Source organism: Metarhizium brunneum, chromosome 1, assembly GCF_013426205.1.
Source record: "Metarhizium brunneum chromosome 1, complete sequence".
NCBI lineage: Eukaryota > Fungi > Ascomycota > Sordariomycetes > Hypocreales > Clavicipitaceae > Metarhizium > Metarhizium brunneum.
This window is the reverse complement of record NC_089422.1, coordinates 6,703,247-6,723,349: the sequence shown is the minus strand read 5'-3', so window position 1 is coordinate 6,723,349 and position 20,103 is coordinate 6,703,247. Positions and strand designations below refer to the sequence as shown.

Below are 20,103 nucleotides of genomic sequence, written 5' to 3'. Positions count from 1 at the left end.
ACCCACGCCCCCGGGCGGGAATTACGTCAGCCTCCCTCAATTCCAACACTGACGATGAATGCCCCGCCATCCATCACCGCCTCGGTTCAGCCGTCGTCGACCTCACCTCGCCCGCAGCCCGCAAACCCGGCGACCCAACCACCACGCCCGTCTCACCACCGGCACCATGGCCCAGTCCACCGCCCACCGGCGCCTCCTCCAAGAATACCGCGCCCTGACAAACAGCCCCCCCGAGGGCATCACCGCCGGCCCCGTCTCCGAGGACGACCTCCTCCACTGGGAATGCCTCATCCAAGGCCCCGAGGGCACGCCCTTTGAAGGCGGCGTCTTCCCCGCCGAGCTGAAGTTCCCCAAGGACTACCCGCTCGCGCCGCCGACCATGAAGTTCCTCGCCGACATGTGGCACCCCAACGGTACGGTACCTGATGAACCTCGCGCGCCTTTTCCCGCCCTCCCCGCGATCGCTGACAAGCAGCAGTCTACCCCAGTGGCCTGGTGTGCATCTCCATCCTCCACCCGCCCGGCGACGACCCGAACCACTACGAGCACGCCTCTGAGCGCTGGTCCCCGATCCAGTCCGTCGAAAAGATCCTCATCTCCGTCATGAGCATGCTCGCCGAGCCCAACGACGAGAGCCCCGCCAACGTCGAAGCGGCCAAGATGTGGCGCGAGCGGCGGGCAGACTACGAGAACAAGGTCCGCGACGGTGTCAGGCGCATGCTGGGCTTATAGAAGGACGCCATCCATGTATGTCCATGCAAGGAAGGGGGGTGCCTCGTCATTCTGCAACGTGTACATGTAGCATACCACGGTGTTTCTTTTTTTTTGTCTCTAGAGCGACAATGGCGGTACCGTCCTTCTTCAACTGCCGCTCCAGAAAGGAGCGACGCGAATAGTAATATTTATAAAGAAAAAAAAATCACATGCTCATAGTCTATCATATGCCTCATCATGCTGTATTCCAACTCTTCTACTTCAAAGTCCGTTCTCCGCCTTGAACTTGTCCCAGCTTTCGTTGAGGGTAGCAAATACCATGGCAGCAATAAGCCGGGCCTCTGTGCTCGCGGTCTGCGGCAGCTATGGCACCAATTAGCAACTCTATAGGCAACAAACAAAAAGGGACCGAGAGCTTACCTTATCCGGGTGAGTCTTGGCAATGGCCTTCATGTACGAAATCTTGACCTTGTTGGCCACGACCAGCTCGTGCAAGCCGACCTTTTTCCATCCGCTATTCTCCCACAGCACCTGGTCTAAACTGGCTATGAGGGCTCGCAGGTTGTCTCTCTTGCCGTCCCGCCACGCTCCCACTCTGGCATCAACCTGGTCCGCGAGCGCAAACTTCTCATCGTCCTCCCTGGCCGCTGCCGCATTCGCCTCGCGTAGCCTGGTGACTGCCTCGGAGCTGTTTCCCGAGGACAGGGCCGCCGTCGCAGAGGGTTTGGGTCTCGGCTTCGCTGCTGGCTTTGGCGCCGGTGCTTTGGGCCTCGGCGCGGCAATGTCTCTGCACCGCTGGCGACCTTTGGTGGCTGTCACCCCGCCTACGCCCGTTGCAACGCATTGCTCCCACACGTTGAGGGCGTCGCCCCATTTCTCCATTTGCTCCAAGGCCTCGGCCTTTCGAGTGAGTGCCTTGCCGTACAGATCCTTCATGTTTCTGGTTTCGTCCTTGCCGTCTTCCCCTTGGACGGCAATGCTTTCGCCTTGGCCGTTTTCAGGACCAATGAGTTTCAATGCCTCGTCAGCATCTCTGACGGCTTGTTTCGTGTCCCCCGTCTTGATGGCCGTCAGCGCACGGTTCGTGAGAAGGATGATCATTAACGGATGCCCATCCGGGATGCCAGACATGGAATTAGAGTATGATGAATGAGCCATGCTATAGTCTCCTCGCTTGAAATGCGCAGAGCCTTCCAGCCGGTGCCTGGTAGACGATTGAAGAGCTGCTGCGCCGATGGGAGGGGCTTGTCGAGCCGGCTTTGGGGTGACCCTTTGCGAGGCCGGAGGCGTTGCCTGCGACTGCTTCATGAATGGTGGGGTTTGGCGTTGCGCCGGATGTTGGGGCAACGGCTGCGACGGCTTTGGCGCCTCGGTGCTGAAGAGCAAATTCGGTTCATCATCTGGCTGTCTTGGCTCTTCTGTTGGCGCAGGGGTCGTCTTCTTTCTTCTGTTTGCGCTGACAAAGAAGCCGTCATCGTCGTCAATGTTCATTCTATTTAGCCTTGATCTAGCGTCAGACACTGAAGGCGACGAAGTCTGCTGCCACCGGGGCACGGGACTATTTCGGCTCTGGTTTCCAGACGATGTTGCCGACGGCGATGATGTTCGCGACTGCTGCAAGCCTAGTCGACGGTCGGCTGCCGGCCGGCTATTCGTCCTGCTTGGCTTTGTTCTGCCACCAGTTTCTAAAGCCATAGCTTCATCGGTGGCATCCTGGCTGGCATGCCCAGCATCGTGCCCTCGCCCGAGTTGGGCGTCACGCATCCACCTTGGTTGACTCGGATCGCCACCGTCTTGTTGAAAGTCTGCCACAGCTCGCTGCACCTTCTTCTGCCCGGATTTCCATAACGAATTTGCAGTTTTGAACAGACTGCTGCCCACCGTGGCCGCAGACTTGGTCAAGTCAGAGTCGCCACCCCGTCCAGAGAAACCGCCTGCTTGACGCTCATGTGGGCTGGCAATCCGACCGGAACTGGTCGAAGAGCTCCGTCCTTGAGAGTTTTCTTTGGCCTTCCTATGGGCATCATCCAATAACCAATTTGCCGCGGCTTGTACATTAAGCCCCGCGCCGCTCTCAGTCAACCCGCGTCGCGCATCCTCGGGAGAGAATCCATAGTCCACAAGTTGTGCCACGGCTCGATCGAGTGCCGTGCTTACGCCAGCGTCTCCCCTGGTCTCCCGTTGTTGTTGTCGTGGCCGTGAATGTTCATCTTCTGATGAAGTGGAATCGTCATCCTCAATCGGTTTACCAGGTTCGGACTGCTGCTGCTGCTGTTGTTTCATACGGACTTCTTCAACGGGCTTAGCCAGATCACCAAGGAAATCATCATCACCCCCCGCGGTCGCTTGTGCAGGGGCTGTAGATTGTCCGCTTGGCTTCAGATCGTTCAGCCCAAACGGGTCATCGTCATCGTCAAACCCATTCGCGTTTGCGTCATTATTGATGTCGGTAGGAATGCTCGAGGCACCCCAAGCACTTGGATTACTCAAATCCAACGTCTTCTTCTCCTCGAGGGGTGTCGAACGAAGTGATGTCGGGGGAGGGTAGTGGCTTGAATTGTCCACCTTGGTATCTTTGTTGAAGGCAGCAAACAAGTCGTCGTCGTCGTTGGCAGCTCCATTTGACACGGCGGAAGGGGGTATGCTAGGGCTGGGAGTAAATGTGCGCGATCCCAAAGCATCCCATTGCTGCGCGCTGCCAAATTGCGCTTCCGCCTGTTTTTTTCTCTCGTCTTGTTTCTTCCTCTTCTCAGCCTCGAGTTGCGCTTGTCGTTCGGCCAAGGACAGGTTTTGTTTCGCCTTCGCGGGGCCAAAGTTCATTAAATTGCTGAAGCTGTCCTGCGCTGGCTTGGCAGCAGATTTAGACAATGGCGATGAAACACCCGGCGCTTGTGACGTCGACGAAGGCGTAGTACGTCCTGAACCGGCCGGGGGCGGAGTTGGTCGCAATGTTGGGTAGGACGAGTTCATGGGAATCGACATGGAGGGTTGTTTGGGTTGCGAGCCCGTCGGTTTGGACCAATCAAGGCCCGAGAGATCGTCCATCGTGAAGAAATCGTAAAGCGCAGTTTTTCATCAGTCATCACTAAGGCGCTGCCAGCTCAATGCATTGTATGGGCAGCTACGCGGAATGTGCGGAGCAATAGTATTGTCGTATGCTCGAGTCGTGCACATTCCAGCTTCAGGTCGGTTGATGTCGCGTGGCGGTTGCACATGTATTGCTGTGGCGCAGTACAAATGCTGACCAATTATAGGGAAGGGGGTGCCACAGGTGGCTCATGCATTTCGTGATACTATCTGGGCTACCTTGCCTTTGGTAAAGAGTTGTTCGAGAGATTGCATTGTCGCAGTGATTTAGCTATGAGATGGATTTTCTTTGAGTCTAGTGTGGCCCTGCTGCCCCGTATTTGTCTCGCAGCAACGTGTGGTGAGCATCGTAGCTTAGTATAGCAATTGACTCCTATCATGGCCACTCACCTACCCTAAACCCACTGCTTGTAACATTATATACAATGAATCATCTATTAAATAACCACTGGGTTCACCAATCTATACTTTATCCATTATACATTTCATCAATATGCTGATAAAAATGATGGCGAACTGGCGATGTGGTCTTCACATTATAATACTATTATTCTGTCTGATAGAAGACACAAATTACGACATGTACATGACCACCGCGGTAGATTTTGCGTGCAACACACATCTGCATTCTCTTCTAATCAACCCTGCTAGTCAGACCCTTAGGGTGGTATGACATGCACCAGACATCTAGAAAGCCACGGCTTTAATGGCGGAAGATTCCCCCCTGCCCATCACTGCAAGACGTACATACATAGTTTCGCATGGATTGATTCTGGTTCTACATGTACGAAGTGCGGATTACTCCGTGTGTACGTACAATATTCCGTATCGCAGTTAAATGGCGTTGTAATTCTTCTTGGTAAGTGGAGCCAAAATGATGCTGGCTTCTACGGAGTACTAGTACTAGTACTAGTACTATCACATTCAGATTGTCCGTCGAATGGACCTTGTACCAACGACTCCACCATCTATTGTTTGCAATTTCCTCTCTTGATGGCAAGACATGGGCCAAACAGGTTTTCTCGGGCTTGCTCGGTGCATCGACGGGCTTGTTCACTTTATTTGGCTGCTGGGTGACAGCCCCGAGCTCTTTGTTGATCTCTGCCTGCGTCTTTTTTTGCGACCCTGTCAGGGAGGCAGACAGTCGTGACTGGTGACTGGTGTGTTGTTCACAACACGAGATCCGCCTCATTTCCAACGGGCTCTCCCTCTTTCTTACCAGCCAATACCTGCAACAGAGGAAATACCAGGGAATTGTATGATGACTAAAAAGTACATCCACTGACTTGGAGACAGGGTTGTTGTTTGAGACGCACGGGCTTGAGCAGCGAGCCTAAATCCAAGGCACACAAACGCTTTTCTCTTCAAACGCCACCAACAGATGGGTCCGAGACATGTACGGAGTACACGGAGCAGAGTTTCACTGCGTGCAAGGACGGAGAACGTACAACATAGTACATACATGTACATAACATCGCACACACCAATGAGCAAACGGCCAAGAGTCATCCTGTCTACCCTTGGTTTCGATGTTTGCTGGGGACCCGAAACAGAGACAGTCTGTGCTCTTGCGTCGGCAATGCAGTAGAAGGAGATCGATAGGTTCATGAACCGTTTGAATTCCACGTGAGGTGATGGGCATTCATTTTCATCACTAGCGCAAATGTATGATTGGCCATGGCCCGCAAGTATTGAAGTTTCCATTTAACCATGATGACTGTGTCCAACCACCGTACCTGAGTAGTACTCCGTACTAGCAAATGCAATCCGTCTAGGATCGTCTTGTACAAAATAGTACTTCATATCCAGGAGGAGACGTCATTCATTATGCGGACCTGCGTGATTGTCATGAACATCAGATGTCCATCTGATCGATCTTCTGCCCGGTTGGACTCCTGTCAATCATCAGCAGGTCCCTCGGCGACTGAACCCGTGTTGCATTCAATCGCCTAGGAATTCATGGGGACTCTACGGAGTTCATATCTTGGTGCGGATTGGCTGGCCACACCCTCCGTCTCAGCCGAGTTTCAAGTTCCGGAGAACAGAGTGGAGGAATCGATCTCCGCACGGCCCCTGATATTTGCTTCACTGAGCATGTAGAATAATTGGCCGCCATCAAAACGCCATGTTTGATCCATTTGCCTTTGCAGCAGTGCCTGACAAGTGGCTGGCGCCCAGCGGGCATGACCAACAAGTGCTATTTTGAATCGCTGGCAACAATCAATAACCACCGTCTGGTATGTGCCATACTTGCAGGGGCTTTAAACTCCACACTTGCGTCATGAAGAACAAGTGTGCTTTTGGTATCCCTGCAATCCCTACCAGTGGGCGCAGGCGCTAATCCTTCGAGCGCAGCCCAGCGGCAGGGAGTAGACGAGGCAAATTAAAACCGCAGGGCGATTTGCATGTCGAAAAGACGGGATTTAACCTCGTAGAGTGAGACTCGCGTTCATCCGTGCAAACGGCGCTCTCGATATTGGGACAACTCCTGGCATCTCTGGCTCCCAAGATTGCTTTAGCCATACTGTATAACAATTGAAATGTGAAGGACCAAAGAATTGCGCGGAATTTTATTGAATTCCCAAGTTCAAGCGCCTCGCAACACACAGGTCCTGTCGACATGCAGCCTGTCTGAACGAGCCAGCCCCTTTCGAGACACCTACAACGACAAATAAGTACTAGGCACGTAGCATTTAAAGTCATCAGACCAATCAGGGCTGGTTACCGCTACCCCTTGGGACCCCTGTTCAGATCTATGCAAGACCATCCAACCTCCTCCCTGGACTATTGGTTCGCTGAGTGTATTGGATACTTCCAATCGCAACCCTTTAATCAGCATTGGCGGTGTACTAGTTACTGATAGCGGAATGAGGAGAATTCAGGTCCGCGCTGCCAAGGAGACGAACCCCAAGAAGGATATGCGCTTCGGGGGCCTTTTCCAGTACACACATGATGTACATGCTGCTTGACCCTTGGAACTGTTGTAATTTTGCTCGGGACATCCACGTAACCCCAGACAAACATCTGGTGTCCGGCTAGGCCTGGCCTCTCCTGTGTCCGAGAGTGGTAGTAGTAGGGAGCCAGGTTCTTCGTTTGTCTCCCCGGTATAGAGGACCTCCCTTCCTTTTGAAGTATTCGAGCCTTCTCTTTTTGGTAGAAGAAACTACTCACGATCTTGACGTTCACTTCCCTACCTTTCTAGGTCATTCTGACCATTTGCGCTCATTACTATCGACTTGTTGACCACTCTCGTTTTTCCTTTTCGGATTTTCTGTATTATTTGAAGTTTGCTCTATCCTTCTGTAACCACTAGGTAAGAACTGAGTGCTCGTTCGTGTATTAGTTCAGTAACGGCCGTGTGCGTATCGACTCGCGCGAAGAGAACCCGTTATTTGCAACAGAGAGACACCGGAGATATCGATACCTGAGGAACAGATCATAAACACCCCGGATAAATCGAAAAAAAAAAACAGTCTTTTTCAGACTAGTCTTTTCGATGATGCTGCCGCAAATGGCCAGTCGCCAAAGTTGCAGGTGGTGTGATGTAACCGACCAAGTCTTTGTCAACCACCGCCTCGACGACAACACGGATGCAACGGCACTGGCTAAAGAGCCAAATGTCATAATTGGCGGAGCCAAGGTCTACACAATTGCCAGCCATTTTACGCGTTGCAAGGCGCGCGAAGAATGGTGTACAGCCCACCTGAGGTAGTGCCTCTCGCTGGAATTCAAAGTCTCGGCGCGCGACCGCGGGGTTGGGCTGAAGCCCAGGCTTCTAGTTGGAAGCCGATAAAGACGTTCTGTCAACTCGTTGAGGAGTATTTCCAATTTCACTGAACTGGTTGCAAGCAGGCAATGCCTTTTTTACTTCTTGTTTTGAGTTCTTGTCGCAAGAAGTCTCAGGAAGACGTTTGTATTTGTGCGAATACCGACCCGACGTTGTTCTTGGTAAGAGGCTCGAGATGTCTGCCAGCCCATGCGCTTACATGCTTTGTCGAACACCCTGGATTGGCTTCTCTTTTGTGCGTTGGGAACGGAGGATATCCAATAGCGACAATAACCCATGGCCCCTGCATCGAAGGACCTGTCGAGGCGTGATATGTCAAGCGGCATAAGCAAACGTGGAAGATGTAAACCGACACCCAAACCCGAGGAGGGGACTGCGGATGGATTTGACCAGCCGACTGCCAGCTGTCGGCACCTGCGAGAATTTAAGGCATCAGGCGTCAAGTATTGCGCCTGCCTTGCCGGCCATTCAGTGTAGACCTGGTGCCTCAAATGTGCCCAAGTGCCCTCTCCTCCCAGCAAGTGCTGGCCGCCTGCGCCTGCCTCGGGTGCTATTTCTGGTCACCTCAAGATTTTCTTGTCGATTCTCTCACTTGCTTGACGGACTCTTCTTTCTCCCCGGCCTCCCTTTGTCATCTCTCGTCTGCGAGCAACCGCCGATTCAACACGGATTTTATTAGACGGCTAACATTCGTTCCATAGAAAGACGTTTCTGTTGCGACTTCTATTATTCCACCAGCACAAACCTCATCCGCCTACCGCCCGAGTGCCTTGATAGTTTCTGAATTTGGTCCCAACCTCAAGAGCTGGTATTCGCAATGCTCAAATCCGTGGCCTTGTCTGCAGGCCTCATCGCAGGCGCCAACGCCTTTTGGCGTATGGAATGTCCTGGTCGAGTTGGTCTTGCTCGAATGGACCCAATCATCAACCCGAACGAAGCTTCTCCTCACGCACACACCATCCATGGATCCAATGGTACGTCATTTCCGAGCTTGGATTTTGTCTTTTCGCAGCCTTTGGGTGATCTCACAGCGCCAGACGGGACTGTTCACTGCGGTGGATAATCCTTGTCAGCAGATGGCTTGCGGTGTTGTAGAGAGGAACCTCCACTTCGAAAGAAGACTGTAGAAAACATCCCTGGTGTAGTTGCTCTTGGTGGAGCAATGTGAGGAACACGACGTGAATACTAACGTGAGCGATAGGCTTCTCAGAAAGCGCGACCACCGCCGACCTACTTGACGGCAATTGCACTTCATGCCGTGTTACTCAAGACAAGTCCGCCTACTGGACTCCCACTATCTACTTCCAAGACGCCAAAACCGAGAAATTCGAAATCGTCCCCCAAGTTGGCGGAATGCTTGCGTAAGTGATGTCCTATGCTGCACGACGATACGCCAGTTGCAAATAGCCCCTGACTGTCCTGTTAGGTACTATCTCCTTTACGGAGATAACATCACCGCCTTTCCTCCAGGATTCCAAATGATTTCTGGAGACAACGATAGACGAACCTATACGCTGGGAGACGCAAGGCAACCAGATCCTGATAGATCACAATGGGCTGGCCTTGGCCAGACCACGCAGGAAGCTCTGGCTCAACGCGCGATTGGTTTCAATTGTCTCAACTATGCCAAGAACCCCGAACAGACGTTGTATCGACACTACCTTCCGCCAAAGGCCGAGTTGGACCAGGACTGTACCGACGGTGTCCGATTCGAGATCATGTTCCCGTCTTGCTGGAAGGGCGGCAATGCCATTGACAGTGAGGACCACAAGAGCCATATGGCTTTCCCTGACCAGGTCATGACGGGTACCTGCCCGGAAGGGTACCCGGTCCGAACGCCCAGCATACTTTACGAGACCATCTGGAACACCTATGCCTTCAAGAACCGTGACGGCCGTTTTGTCGTCTCCAATGGAGACACTACTGGTAAGTCTTCTCTGTTGCAGTAACAGCTGACACGTTTGTATACTAACGAGGCTAGGATATGGATACCATGGCGACTTCATGACGGGTTGGGATCCCGAATTCCTCCAAAGAGCCATCAACAAGTGCACCGACCTCTCCGGCCTTATTCAGGATTGCCATATCTTCGACGTCGTCGACAAGGAGAAGGCAACCTCTTGTAAGATCAAGAAGCCACTTCTGAAGGCATTGTTTGCTGAGGATGTGGTTGGGCCCATGGCCAACCTGCCTGGAGGCATCAAGGTTGGCCAGGTTGGTAGTGGCGATCACGGCAAGAAGCCTCCTGCCGCCTCTAAACCGGCCGCCTCCAGTTCCGCCTCCAGTTCCGCCCAGAGTCCGGTCAGCAAGCCATCGGCTGCGGTCTCTCCTCTCCCCGGCCTGGCTTTCAAAGAAAACGCCCCCTCTTCTTCATCGGTACCTTCGCCGACGACCACTTCCGTGACACCTCCCCCGCCGCCTCCGACAACACCGTCCGTTCAGCCCAGCTATTACAGCACCGAGTACATCACCAATGGCAACCAGGTAACCCAGATTCTCTGGGTTGAGAAGTGGGTTACCGTTACGGATTACGGCAACTCGCCTGCTCCTACACCTGCCAGGGCTCACGACCATCGACGTCGCCACATGCGCCATGGACATGTTCATGGCAAATTTTGATGGAGTTTAAAATAACAAAATTAAAGCGGTAAAATAACGTTGCTGATTTAAAGTTGTGTTTTTTCGCAGTCTTTTTTTTTTCTGGTAGGGGAACATTGGTGCCATCTGGGCGGGTTCCAGAAATATGGGCTCACATTCGTGTTGTATGGTTGATATCATAGTTGGCTTCACTTGTTTTTTTCTTTACATAGAGCAGAGATGCTACCGTTTCTTCTTGGTAACTATAGGGGTTAAATCAAGCAACGTGCCCAAATTCAATTGTTGCAATGCGAGCCGCGAGGCCGAGACGTCGGGCGCCAAGTGCGGCGTGGGCTGACCTTGACTGACAATGTAACAAGACATAAGCACAACAGACTTTCATTCTTTGAATGCACTCGCATTGTTACCACATGAGCACCCAAAGAAGTTGATGAGTGGAGCTCCAATTTTTTCATTGGCAAAGCAGCTGCTTGCAAGAGCATGAAGGGTGGTGTTGCTGACAACTGGAATGAAGTCACACTGGCAACGCATTCCTCGAATTGCTGGAGTGGGACAGACCCAAACACCACCCAGGAGCTTGACCAATGTTTATGCCCAGAGAAACAAAATGACAAAATTTTCCCTGACCAAGCTGGCGTGCTAGATTTCCCAGCCATACTAACGAAGCAGCAGTACGGCGACTGAAACCAAGCCTCGTCGACCGACCAGTGGTAGTCGGCGTCAATTTGGCCAGTCAACGAGACGGGCGTCGAGTACCCTCCAATGCCCCAAGTCGTCTGAGAAGGGAAAGGAAAAAAAACAAAGAACAAGTCATGATGGATGTTTCGGTTCTTCCAAAGAGAGATGGTGGCTCGGGCGGACTGAGCCTGGGAGGGTTGCTCGCCATTTCGCTCTGTGGCGGCATAGTGTTATTCACATCCGTCGGCCTGTTCATGGCATGGAGAGTCAAGGTCCGTCAGAGGCGAACGACGAAAAGAATGTACACGATGCCCGATGAATACTCCAAGACTCGTCTGACAAAACGACCGCTCGTCATGACCGAATCGGCCGTCGGCAGGCTTCCGAGCCGACTGTCCTCTCGGTTCTCACTTACACTGCCACCAATAATCCCGCTGCCTCCCATGCTGTCGTACAATAACCTCAATTTTTTCCGATCGTCCAGCAAGCGGCGTGCAGAGAGGAAGAGCTGGCTCAACGGCGAGGAATTCCATGGGCCGAGTGTGAAGAAAGATTCGAAAGACGGCTGGTTTAGCAGGGATAGTTGGATTCGACAGGTTCCCACGGTGCCGAACCTCAGGGCTGCCGAGGAGGGCGGCGACGGGATACGTGATGCTGGACGGCAGAACAGCCAGCACAGACCGTCGTACGAGGAGTACCGGAAGCAGCAGCAGCAGGGAGAACCGTACCAGTTTCAGAACCACCCACCGTATCATCAGGAACCGCAGGCGATACATGTGCAGAAACGGAGGAGTGGAAGCACCCTCCCGACCAGCCAGACGACGCCGAACCTGTCTTCACAAAACGATGTTCCGAGGGGTCGTCAGTCTGCCGTGCGTACACCGGCCCAGGCACATGTGCGGCCGTCCGTGACCATGACGGAGATGGGGCTGAGGGACATCTTGCGCTCGACTGACCAGCGTCTGCGGGAGGGATCCAGCCGATCCCCTGCCAAAGACACGCCGCAACCGTCGCCAACTCGTACATCGCCGGCAAAGACTCCGTCGAGCCGCAAGTCCGAATCGGGGCGGGCAGCTGGGCGGCATAATAGGGGGACCCCGAGCCCCAGCAAGTCCGGGAACACGGCCTCTTTGCCGACTCAGGCCTCGGCCGCTTCGATTGGAAGCGTGGCAAACAGTCTGATTGCCGAAGCCACGCAGGAACTTAAACTCCCAGAAGGCATGCCTAGTCCCCGGCGCCTTCGGGGGCGGGAATGGGAGCCCCAGGACCATCAGATTCTGCCGCCGAGCTTGCCAGGGCTGGAGAGTCCAAGTCATAGGAGTGACAGCCCTCAAAGGAGTCCCCAGCGAAGCCCGCAGCGCAGCCCGCAGCGCAGCAGCCCTCAGAAAAGTCCGTCAAAGAGACAGTCGGCCGACAGTGACCAGTCGAGCTCCCTGTCCACCTTGTACAGCGTCGGGGAGCCCGAGAGCGAGGAGCAGGAGATCCAGCGGCAGTATTTCCTCCAGCAGCAGAGATATCGGCAGGAAGAACTGCAGGCGCTGACGGCAGGGGACGACCCATTCACCGACAACGGCCGCGCCCGCGGTCGTCACGTCAGGCAGAAACAGGAGCAGCCCGCCGGCCCCCGGCCGCTGAGGCGCACCAAGACGATGAGCCCAAGCGTGCTCACCACCCGGGCGAACACGTCTCCCATTTCCCAGCCACTGCGGCCGCTGTCGGTCAACTCCAAGAGCGGCCCCGGGCGCGGCCTCGATCTCCAGGTTGCGCCGCCGCGCCCCCTGACGCTGCGGGCCTCGCGCACCATGGGATCCGGCGACGTGGCGGCCAAGCGCGCGCCGGAGCAGCAGCCTCCCATGCCGGAACCGCAGCCAGACTGCAGCTTCACGTCAGACTCGGTCGGCAGCGACGACTCGGAGGCAACGGCGCTGCCGGCCTGCGAAACACCCAAGGCCGAGTGGGTTGCTGCCGCGGACCGCGGCCACTCGCCCACGGAGGGCAGCCCGCTCACACCGGGGGCCCGCGGCGACAAGGACGCCGACCTGTCGTCGTCGCCCTTTAGCGAGCAGGAGATCCTGTCCATGCTCCTGGCCAGCGGGGGCAACAGGCGGGCGCTGCCACAGCCGCCGGCGGCAGTGGCCAGCGCAGACGGCAGCGTCCTCCCGACGGGCCTGTCTCCGCGCCCGTCGGTCAAGAGCGCGGCCAGCTCGCCGCGGAGGAAGCTGTCGGCGGCCAGCTCGTGCAGCTCCAGCCTCGCGACGCCGTCTCGCCGGGCGGCGCGCCGGTCCAGCAGGGACGCCGCCCCCGCGCTGGGCGCGACGATCGCGCAGCTGCGCCGCATGAACAGCGTCGTGAGCTCCTACAGCGCCGCGTCCGTCGCGTCGACCGCGACCGTCGGCGCCGGCGCCGGCGAGGCCGACTCGCCCACCCTGCCGGGCATCTTCACCGGCCAGCCCGCCACGCCGCGGAAGCAGCTGTCCCGGCCCGAGGCCAGCGGCAGCAGGCACTACCTCAACGTCGGCAAGGACAGCGGCGGTAGCAGCGGCAGCCTCCCGAAGCACCACTGGTCCATGGCGGACCTCGACGGCGGGTTCGGGCGCCGGCGCAGACAAGACCCGATGAAGCCCCGCGGCGGTAGCCCCGGCGGCAAGGAGAACACGCTCGAGGGCGTGGAGGAGGGCGGGGGCGCGGCGCGGCCGGACGTCCGGGGGCTCCGGGAGGCGTGGCTCAGCGCGACGGCGCCCTCGCCCGCGCCCCCTTCGCCGGCGGCGCGTCCGGCGCACTCGACGTTCCGGCTGAGGCAGGGCCCCGTGGCGGACTTGCTGGCGCGCGAGGGGCGCGCGGGCTGGCGGGACAGCGCGGAGAGCCTGGGCCTGTACGACAGAGACGGCTTCTTGCTGCCGTCGCCGGAGAGGGAGGCTCGGGCGCGGCGGGGGAGGGCGCTGCGCATTTAGGGGGCGGCTACGGTCTTGACATGCATTTGGCCTTTTTTATTTCTTGTGTAGACCTTGTTCTTCTTGGCCCGACGTGGTTCCGGCCCGGCTATATTTCTGCCGTCACATAGACCATGTTCCTTTTTTTTTTTTTTTTTTTTTTCACATGTACAATAGAGCGGCGTTGTAGCTAAGCTAGGCTATTTCCTTAATACCCCAACTGTTCAATCATCTCGGGCGAATTGATAAACGCGCACCTCGCCCTTAACTTCTGCCTCTCGAGGGCACTGTTCGCCCCGGGCCCATCGATCGGCGACAGACCCTCACTTGGACCGCCCACCACAAATACATTCACCCGGCCGTCGGGCGTAAACGCCGGCGCGAAGCCCTGCAGCGTGTCGTGCCCCTCGAGCCCGGGCCGCCCGGTACTCGCAAACGTCGACCACGAGCGCGACCCCCTATCCCTCAGGGCGTAGTCGGCCGGGCTGGGGCGGAAGTCGTAGTCGCCCGTGTCGTAGTGCGAGAGGTTGCCAAAGATGTAGGCGAACTCGGAGGTGTGGATGGGCCCCATGCCCGGGCGGCGCGCGACCTGCGTCAGGAAGGCGTCGAGCACGGTCTGGTTCCAGTCGTACAGGTAGACGGGGTTGCCGGCGGCGGCGAGCTGCTCCGCGTACCCGAGCGGCTGGCAGGCCATGACGATGTCCCTGAAGATGCGCGCGGACCGGTAGAACTCGCTGGAGGCGTTGGCGGCCGCGTCGGCGGGAAAGTCGGACGCCGGGTACAGCGCCTCGAGGCGGCGGATGTTGGCGGGCGACACGGCGGGCGCGTAGGCGCGGAGGAAGGCGTGCGTGTCGCTGGCGGTGGTGATGTTGGCGTCGGTGAAGAAGGTCGTGTCGTCGTCGCACCAGCCCATCATGGCGGTGACGCTGGCGAAGCGGTGCTCCCGGATGAGCTGGGAGGGCGGCGCGGGCAGGAAGTCGCCGTCGACCGAGGGCAGCCAGATGTCGCCGATGTTGTGCGCCGTGTCGGACTGGTACGTCGCCAGCGAGGCGTTGAGCACCGTGTCCGTGGGGAAGCTGCGCAGGCACGCGATGGTGGAGGCGGACCCGAGGGGCGTCTTGTTGCAGCCGACGTGGTCGACGAGGGCCTGCATGGCGTTGGTGGTGAAGTTGCCCGTGATGCCGGGCTCGAGGGCCTGGCTCTCGGCAATGGCTTGCTGGAAGGGGGCTGGCTTGGAGCCGCCGTAGGCCATGATGTGCATGCCGATGGAGAGGCCTGGGGGTGTTAGTGTCTCTTTTTGAGTCTGGTGTTTTCAAGGTTGCGCATGTGCGTGGTACATACCGCCGGAGGACTGGCCAAAGATGGTCACCCTGTTGGGATCGCCGCCAAACTGCGCAATGTTGTCCTGAACCCATTCGAGCGCGAGGCGCTGATCCTTCAAGCCGGCGTTCTCGGAGCCTTCTTTTCGAAGGGCATCCGACCGTGCGAATCCAAAGACTGCCGCTGATCAGCTATTGTCCTCTGGTACCGTGGAACCATACTCACAGCCCAAGCGGTAGTTCATGGCCACGTGGATCACGGGCAATCCATTCTTCACGCTCTCGAGAATCATGCCGTCCGGCCGGATGGTAATCTCCTCGTTGCTGCCGGCCCAGAAGCTCCCGCCGTGGATGTACACCATGACGGGCAGCTTCTCGCCGCCGACAGACTCGCCCGCGGGCCGGGCAATGTTGAGGTTCAGACAGTCCTCGGAGACCTTGGTCATGTTGGTCAGTGATATCGGGGGCACCCACGGCCCCAGGGCCTGCGGACACGCCGGGCCATAGGCGGTGGCGTCGATGGCGCTCCCGCGCCGAGACGAATGCGGACGCGGCGGCCGAAACCGGTTCTCGCCGCTGGTGTCCTGGCCGTAGGGGATGTTGAGAAAGACGTCGATGCCGTTGCGGCAGAGCCCGTGGTAGGTGACGTCCTTGTCTGCGTCGTGGACGACGGGACCTGCGCCCGCGCCGGCGAGGACCGGCGACGCGGCGAGCAGCAATACGGCGGGAGGCTTCATGGTGTAATGCCGAGGTGTGTTGCTGTGTATAATGGGGAGGGAGGAACAGACGAGGCAAAACGAGCGAATGGAGCCATGGCTTTATCAACGAGCTGCCGCGCTCGTCGCCTCGAGGGGACTGGACTGGACTGGACTGGACTGGGCTGGATGGGCCGACTCTTGTTCTAGACAACCGTGCATAGATGCATATAGTAGTATTAAACCTTCATGTTAGCCTCGGACAGGGGATCGCCTGCAGATGGCCAATTGGCGATGTGGGAGACACGAAGAGGGCGGAGAAGTCCACCAGACGTCTGCATGAGCCCACCGGCCGCTTTTCTTCTCTTGGGAAAACCGGAATCGTGACATTTGGGGCTCCGGAGCTGGCGGCGAATAGTCGACGGCCATTTCGTCTCAAGTAGACACCTGGGCCTAGTTCCGACGAGTCAATTCATCTATTCGCGACATGACATGAAAAACTCGCATTGCCACGTCCATGGCTGCGCCCGAGTAAAATACACTTGGCCGCCGTTGCCGAAATGAAACTGTCCGATGTCAAGTGAGACATTTCGCTCGTCCGATCATGGCTTGCATGACAATGACCCAGCAGCCCGTCTCCGATGCGACGTGCATCTTTTATTTCATTGACCCCGTTCCTACACCCAAACGCCCTGCTCTATTGTATAACGAGTACTCCGTACGGAGTGCCATGTAGCCTGGTAAATCTACTCAACCCTTGGGCGCTTGCTCTCGGCGTCGTCGCCATTGACGCCATCGTCGTCAATCTCCTCTCTGGGCCTTGTCCTGCCCGCGCCATCTCCCAGCTCCTCTGCCTCGCCCTCTCCATTGCTGCCCCCAATCCAATTCCCGTCCTCGTCGAAATACTCGTGCACGTTTTCCGCAGTGATCCAACCGCCACTGCCCGGCATGGGCGGCGGCAATCCTCCGTCGGCCGTGCCGCGCAGAACCCCTGTGAACCCCTCCACGGCCTCTTGCTCTGCGTTGCCCTCAAATACTATGCGGTCGTAGTCGTCTTCCTCGTCCCCGTCTTCGTCTCCGTTGGTCGGATCTGGGTGCAAGTTTGAACAATTGGCAATGGCGTCGTACAGCTGCTGCGCCGTCTGCGGCGGCTCGCTTGACGCCGGCACAATCGTAAGCTCAACCGTGTTGAAGTCGTCGTCGTCGGCGCCGCCGTCCGAGAACTCTAGCTGCATCCATATGGCCGGGGTGCTGGCGCCTTCACGCGCGCTGACCTGCTTGACAGCGTGGATGGAGATGGAAGGGTAGGGGATTGAGACGCCTGACTCGGTCTGTTCGCTGAAGATTGTAAAGTGTCTACGCCCATTGTCAGCGTACACGGCCCGTCGAGGTCGGTGGTTGGAGGGTTCGGCTCACTCTGAGTTCACAAAAACATCCACCTTTTGCTCAACCAGCCCCTCCGCGTCACCGTTTGTGCTCGCCACGGCATTCTCGGCCGCAGGCGAGTCCGCGGGGAAGATGGCCAGCGTGCCGCATTGCGCCCTGGGGATGGATGCGACAGCTCCCTTGAGGTGGAAGTGCAGCACTGGTTTGCCGCCGCTGAACGATTCTGGCGTTTGGGACTGGTACTCAGAGAGGGGCGTGTAGTCGTCCACCGAGGGCGGCGACCGTATCGTCGTGGCGAGCATGATGGACGCCGTGGAGGGAGACGGTTGAGACGACTGACTGCCACCAGACTGTTTGAGGACGCCGGTGCTGGAGCTTTGCAAATTCATCGCGGGGGAGCTCTGAAGGTGAACTGACCAGTTCAACCCGTATCTTATCGGAAGTGGGGGCATGACGATTCTCCGCAGCGAGACCACCATCGTAACGGCGGTCCGCGTCGTCTCCTCGCGAGTCGAGACGAGGCTCTCGGGAGGCATGGCTTCATCGTCCACACCTCCACTCCTCAACGCCCGTTTTCGAGCCCTTCATACACGCAAAAGGACACAACACACCGCACTCCTTACCTGTTCAACCGCCTCCCTACGGCTACTTCTCACAGGCTCGTGACAAACTCCTCATCAACAACCGCACCTTGGCACAGCAACCTCAACATACACCATGCACAGCAATCGTATGCGCCACCTCCTCTCTCCCCGCCGGCGCCCTGCCAAGCTAACAGCTAAATAGGCCCTCACCCCCTGCTAGAGCAGGTCCCCCTCACCGTGTCCCCGTTTGTATCTCTCCCAACGGCCACCACGCTCTCCTACAACTACAAGACAATGCCCTCCAACATCCCCCCCTCAGCAATGGGAATCCCCACGGCATCCGAAGACCCCTCCCAACAGCCAAAGGCGCGCTTCGTCGTCTCGGGCTCCGGCCATGCCGCACACCCCGACGACATCATTGACTCGTGCAGAGCGCTCCTGGACCACGTCACCAAAGTCCAGGAGAGCGCGGAGCGGGAGCTCCAAGAATTCGAGGACCAGATCAAACAGCGCGATCTAGCCGAGAAGAGGAGAGTTGCGCCCGGCTGGCTGGACAGTGAGTCGCGGCTACTGCAGCCCGAGAGAATGTCGGCACAGGCTGGGCCGACCGCGGGAGCGACGGCGCAACATCAGCAACAACAAGATCCGCCGCCGATGGGGGCTGGGACGGCACAGCCGGTGGTTGACGCGGGGGCAGAATTGGACAGGGCCTTTGGCGGCATGGCTCTGAAGTGAGAATTTCTATTTCCTTTTTTGAATATATTTCGACACGAGTTACGAGCTACCATGAGCACTTGGAACATAAACTGTATTCAATGGCGTTGTATTATATAATTGTCGTACGAATTGAGCGACCTCTGGCTTTCGAGTATATGCTTACATGAAGTTGTCAGCAAGATCCCTCATGCCCGTATCCTGAATTCGCAAAATTAAAACATGTTGGCGGCAATCAAAACGGCCACTCCAGCTACGACACGGCCGGAAAGCATGTTTTGCGATGCCCCGGCTGTGACGGTTGGAGCATGACTGGCGGTCTGCCATTTTTGTCAGCAGTGTTCCGAGCATATGCTCCGTGGCACTCTTACAGAATTGTGACCGGGGGCAACATCAGACGCCGCGGTGGTTTGAACGGCAGAAGTGGGCGCCACTGGTCCCGAAACCGAACGGCTTTCTGCATGGGTAGACTGGCCTGGAGCGCTCGTCTGCTGAGCTGCCGTAGTGATGGGAGTGGTGCTGGGGGCTGCAGTCCCCGACCCAACCTGGGATGAACCACTGTCGTCAACGGGCTTGGGAGTCGCCTCCAGGCCGCACTTCCCGGCGGCGGCGCTGACCTTGTCGCCGTACCACTGCCAGATCTTGTACTTGAGGGCGCAGTCGAGGCAGTCGTCTAGGAGCTTCACCCAGGACTGGTCCTGACAGTAGCCATCCTTGGTGGAGTTCTGGATGGCATATCCTACGGACAAGTTAGTCTGGCGGAAATCGTGTCATTGGGCACCCACGGCGGTGTACTGACCACAACTGGCGTGGCATTGATAAGCAGGACCCGAGTTCTGACGCTTCGCCATGGGGACAATGTCGGGAAAGCTGAAGTCCGGGTTGGCAACGGCGGCGGCTAGGGATGCCACCGCGCCGATGGCGAGAGCAGAAGCAGTGAAGCGCATCTTGCTGGACGCAGTGCTCAAACAAGTGACGATTGGAAGAAGCTGATGGAGTTTCTAAAGAAACGGCCAACAGAAACCGACTGGGCAAGAGGGTCGACGCCGGAAATGTCCCCGGAGGCATGGTCTTTATATACAGCTCGACCAGATACAACAGCAACAAATGCAATCCCTGTACCCGAGAGCCATGAACCACACGCGCAGACTCCATGCAACCCAAAAGTGCCTCTCCCAGCTTGCCCGATTCTACTTGTGTCTCCCGGCACATTCTTGTTGGGGATCTTTCTTGGCCTTGACTGGAACCTGGGGAAGGCTTGCCAAGGGTTCGTCAACTTCCCCTCCCCAAACTCTCGGCGCCGATCGGAGGAGCATCCTTGGCCTATAAATCAACCTTGGGCGGATACGAGGACTTCATCATCAGCCAATGAACCAATTTGCGCCTATGCACTCGCATGCGAAGCAGACAGTGAACTTGATTGCCGTGCGTCGGCCGTCAAGTGGCGCGGGACGGACCAATGGAAGTGGCACGCTTCATCCAACATCTGTTATCTGATCATCTGATAACTCGCCCCCCTGCCAATATTTACCTCGCTGGCAAATCAATGGCTGCAGCGGGTTGATGGGACTTGGCAACCTGCCTTTCATGGCGCACGGCGTGGGTCGGGGC

At 57.0% G+C, this 20,103-nt stretch overlaps 8 protein-coding genes across 8 annotated transcripts; 4 read left to right on the top strand and 4 right to left on the bottom strand.

The window, feature by feature from the left end:
* Positions 1-166: 166 nt before the first annotated feature.
* ubc7 (Ubiquitin-conjugating enzyme E2) lies at positions 167-732 on the top strand (the record flags this gene model as incomplete). The annotated part of the gene is made up of 2 exons (XM_014693022.1): positions 167-413; positions 479-732. 2 exons carry the CDS (start codon positions 167-169, stop codon positions 730-732), a joined length of 501 nt encoding a protein of 166 aa, XP_014548508.1.
* Positions 733-975: 243 nt separating this feature from the next.
* ucp7 (UBA domain-containing protein 7) lies at positions 976-3,759 on the bottom strand (the record flags this gene model as incomplete). The annotated part of the gene is made up of 2 exons (XM_014693023.1): positions 976-1,077; positions 1,135-3,759. The coding sequence occupies 2 exons, from the start codon at positions 3,757-3,759 to the stop codon at positions 976-978; spliced, it is 2,727 nt and encodes a 908-aa protein (XP_014548509.1).
* Positions 3,760-8,405: 4,646 nt separating this feature from the next.
* On the top strand, positions 8,406-10,207 carry G6M90_00g020350 (uncharacterized protein; the record flags this gene model as incomplete). Its single annotated transcript, XM_014693024.1, has 4 exons — positions 8,406-8,562; positions 8,790-8,949; positions 9,015-9,514; positions 9,570-10,207. The coding sequence occupies 4 exons, from the start codon at positions 8,406-8,408 to the stop codon at positions 10,205-10,207; spliced, it is 1,455 nt and encodes a 484-aa protein (XP_014548510.1).
* Positions 10,208-11,001: 794 nt separating this feature from the next.
* G6M90_00g020340 (uncharacterized protein) lies at positions 11,002-13,815 on the top strand (the record flags this gene model as incomplete). The annotated part of the gene is made up of 1 exon (XM_014693025.2): positions 11,002-13,815. One exon carries the CDS (start codon positions 11,002-11,004, stop codon positions 13,813-13,815), a length of 2,814 nt encoding a protein of 937 aa, XP_014548511.2.
* A 187-nt stretch (positions 13,816-14,002) lies between these two features.
* SecL (Secreted lipase) lies at positions 14,003-15,850 on the bottom strand (the record flags this gene model as incomplete). The annotated part of the gene is made up of 3 exons (XM_014693026.1): positions 14,003-15,069; positions 15,136-15,291; positions 15,340-15,850. 3 exons carry the CDS (start codon positions 15,848-15,850, stop codon positions 14,003-14,005), a joined length of 1,734 nt encoding a protein of 577 aa, XP_014548512.1.
* A 704-nt stretch (positions 15,851-16,554) lies between these two features.
* On the bottom strand, positions 16,555-17,730 carry G6M90_00g020320 (uncharacterized protein; the record flags this gene model as incomplete). The annotated part of the gene is made up of 2 exons (XM_014693027.1): positions 16,555-17,164; positions 17,225-17,730. The coding sequence occupies 2 exons, from the start codon at positions 17,728-17,730 to the stop codon at positions 16,555-16,557; spliced, it is 1,116 nt and encodes a 371-aa protein (XP_014548513.1).
* A 181-nt stretch (positions 17,731-17,911) lies between these two features.
* G6M90_00g020310 (uncharacterized protein) lies at positions 17,912-18,513 on the top strand (the record flags this gene model as incomplete). Its single annotated transcript, XM_014693028.1, has 2 exons — positions 17,912-17,924; positions 17,981-18,513. 2 exons carry the CDS (start codon positions 17,912-17,914, stop codon positions 18,511-18,513), a joined length of 546 nt encoding a protein of 181 aa, XP_014548514.1.
* Positions 18,514-18,707: 194 nt separating this feature from the next.
* On the bottom strand, positions 18,708-19,439 carry G6M90_00g020300 (uncharacterized protein; the record flags this gene model as incomplete). The annotated part of the gene is made up of 3 exons (XM_014693029.1): positions 18,708-18,812; positions 18,864-19,231; positions 19,292-19,439. The coding sequence occupies 3 exons, from the start codon at positions 19,437-19,439 to the stop codon at positions 18,708-18,710; spliced, it is 621 nt and encodes a 206-aa protein (XP_014548515.1).
* Positions 19,440-20,103: the final 664 nt, after the last annotated feature.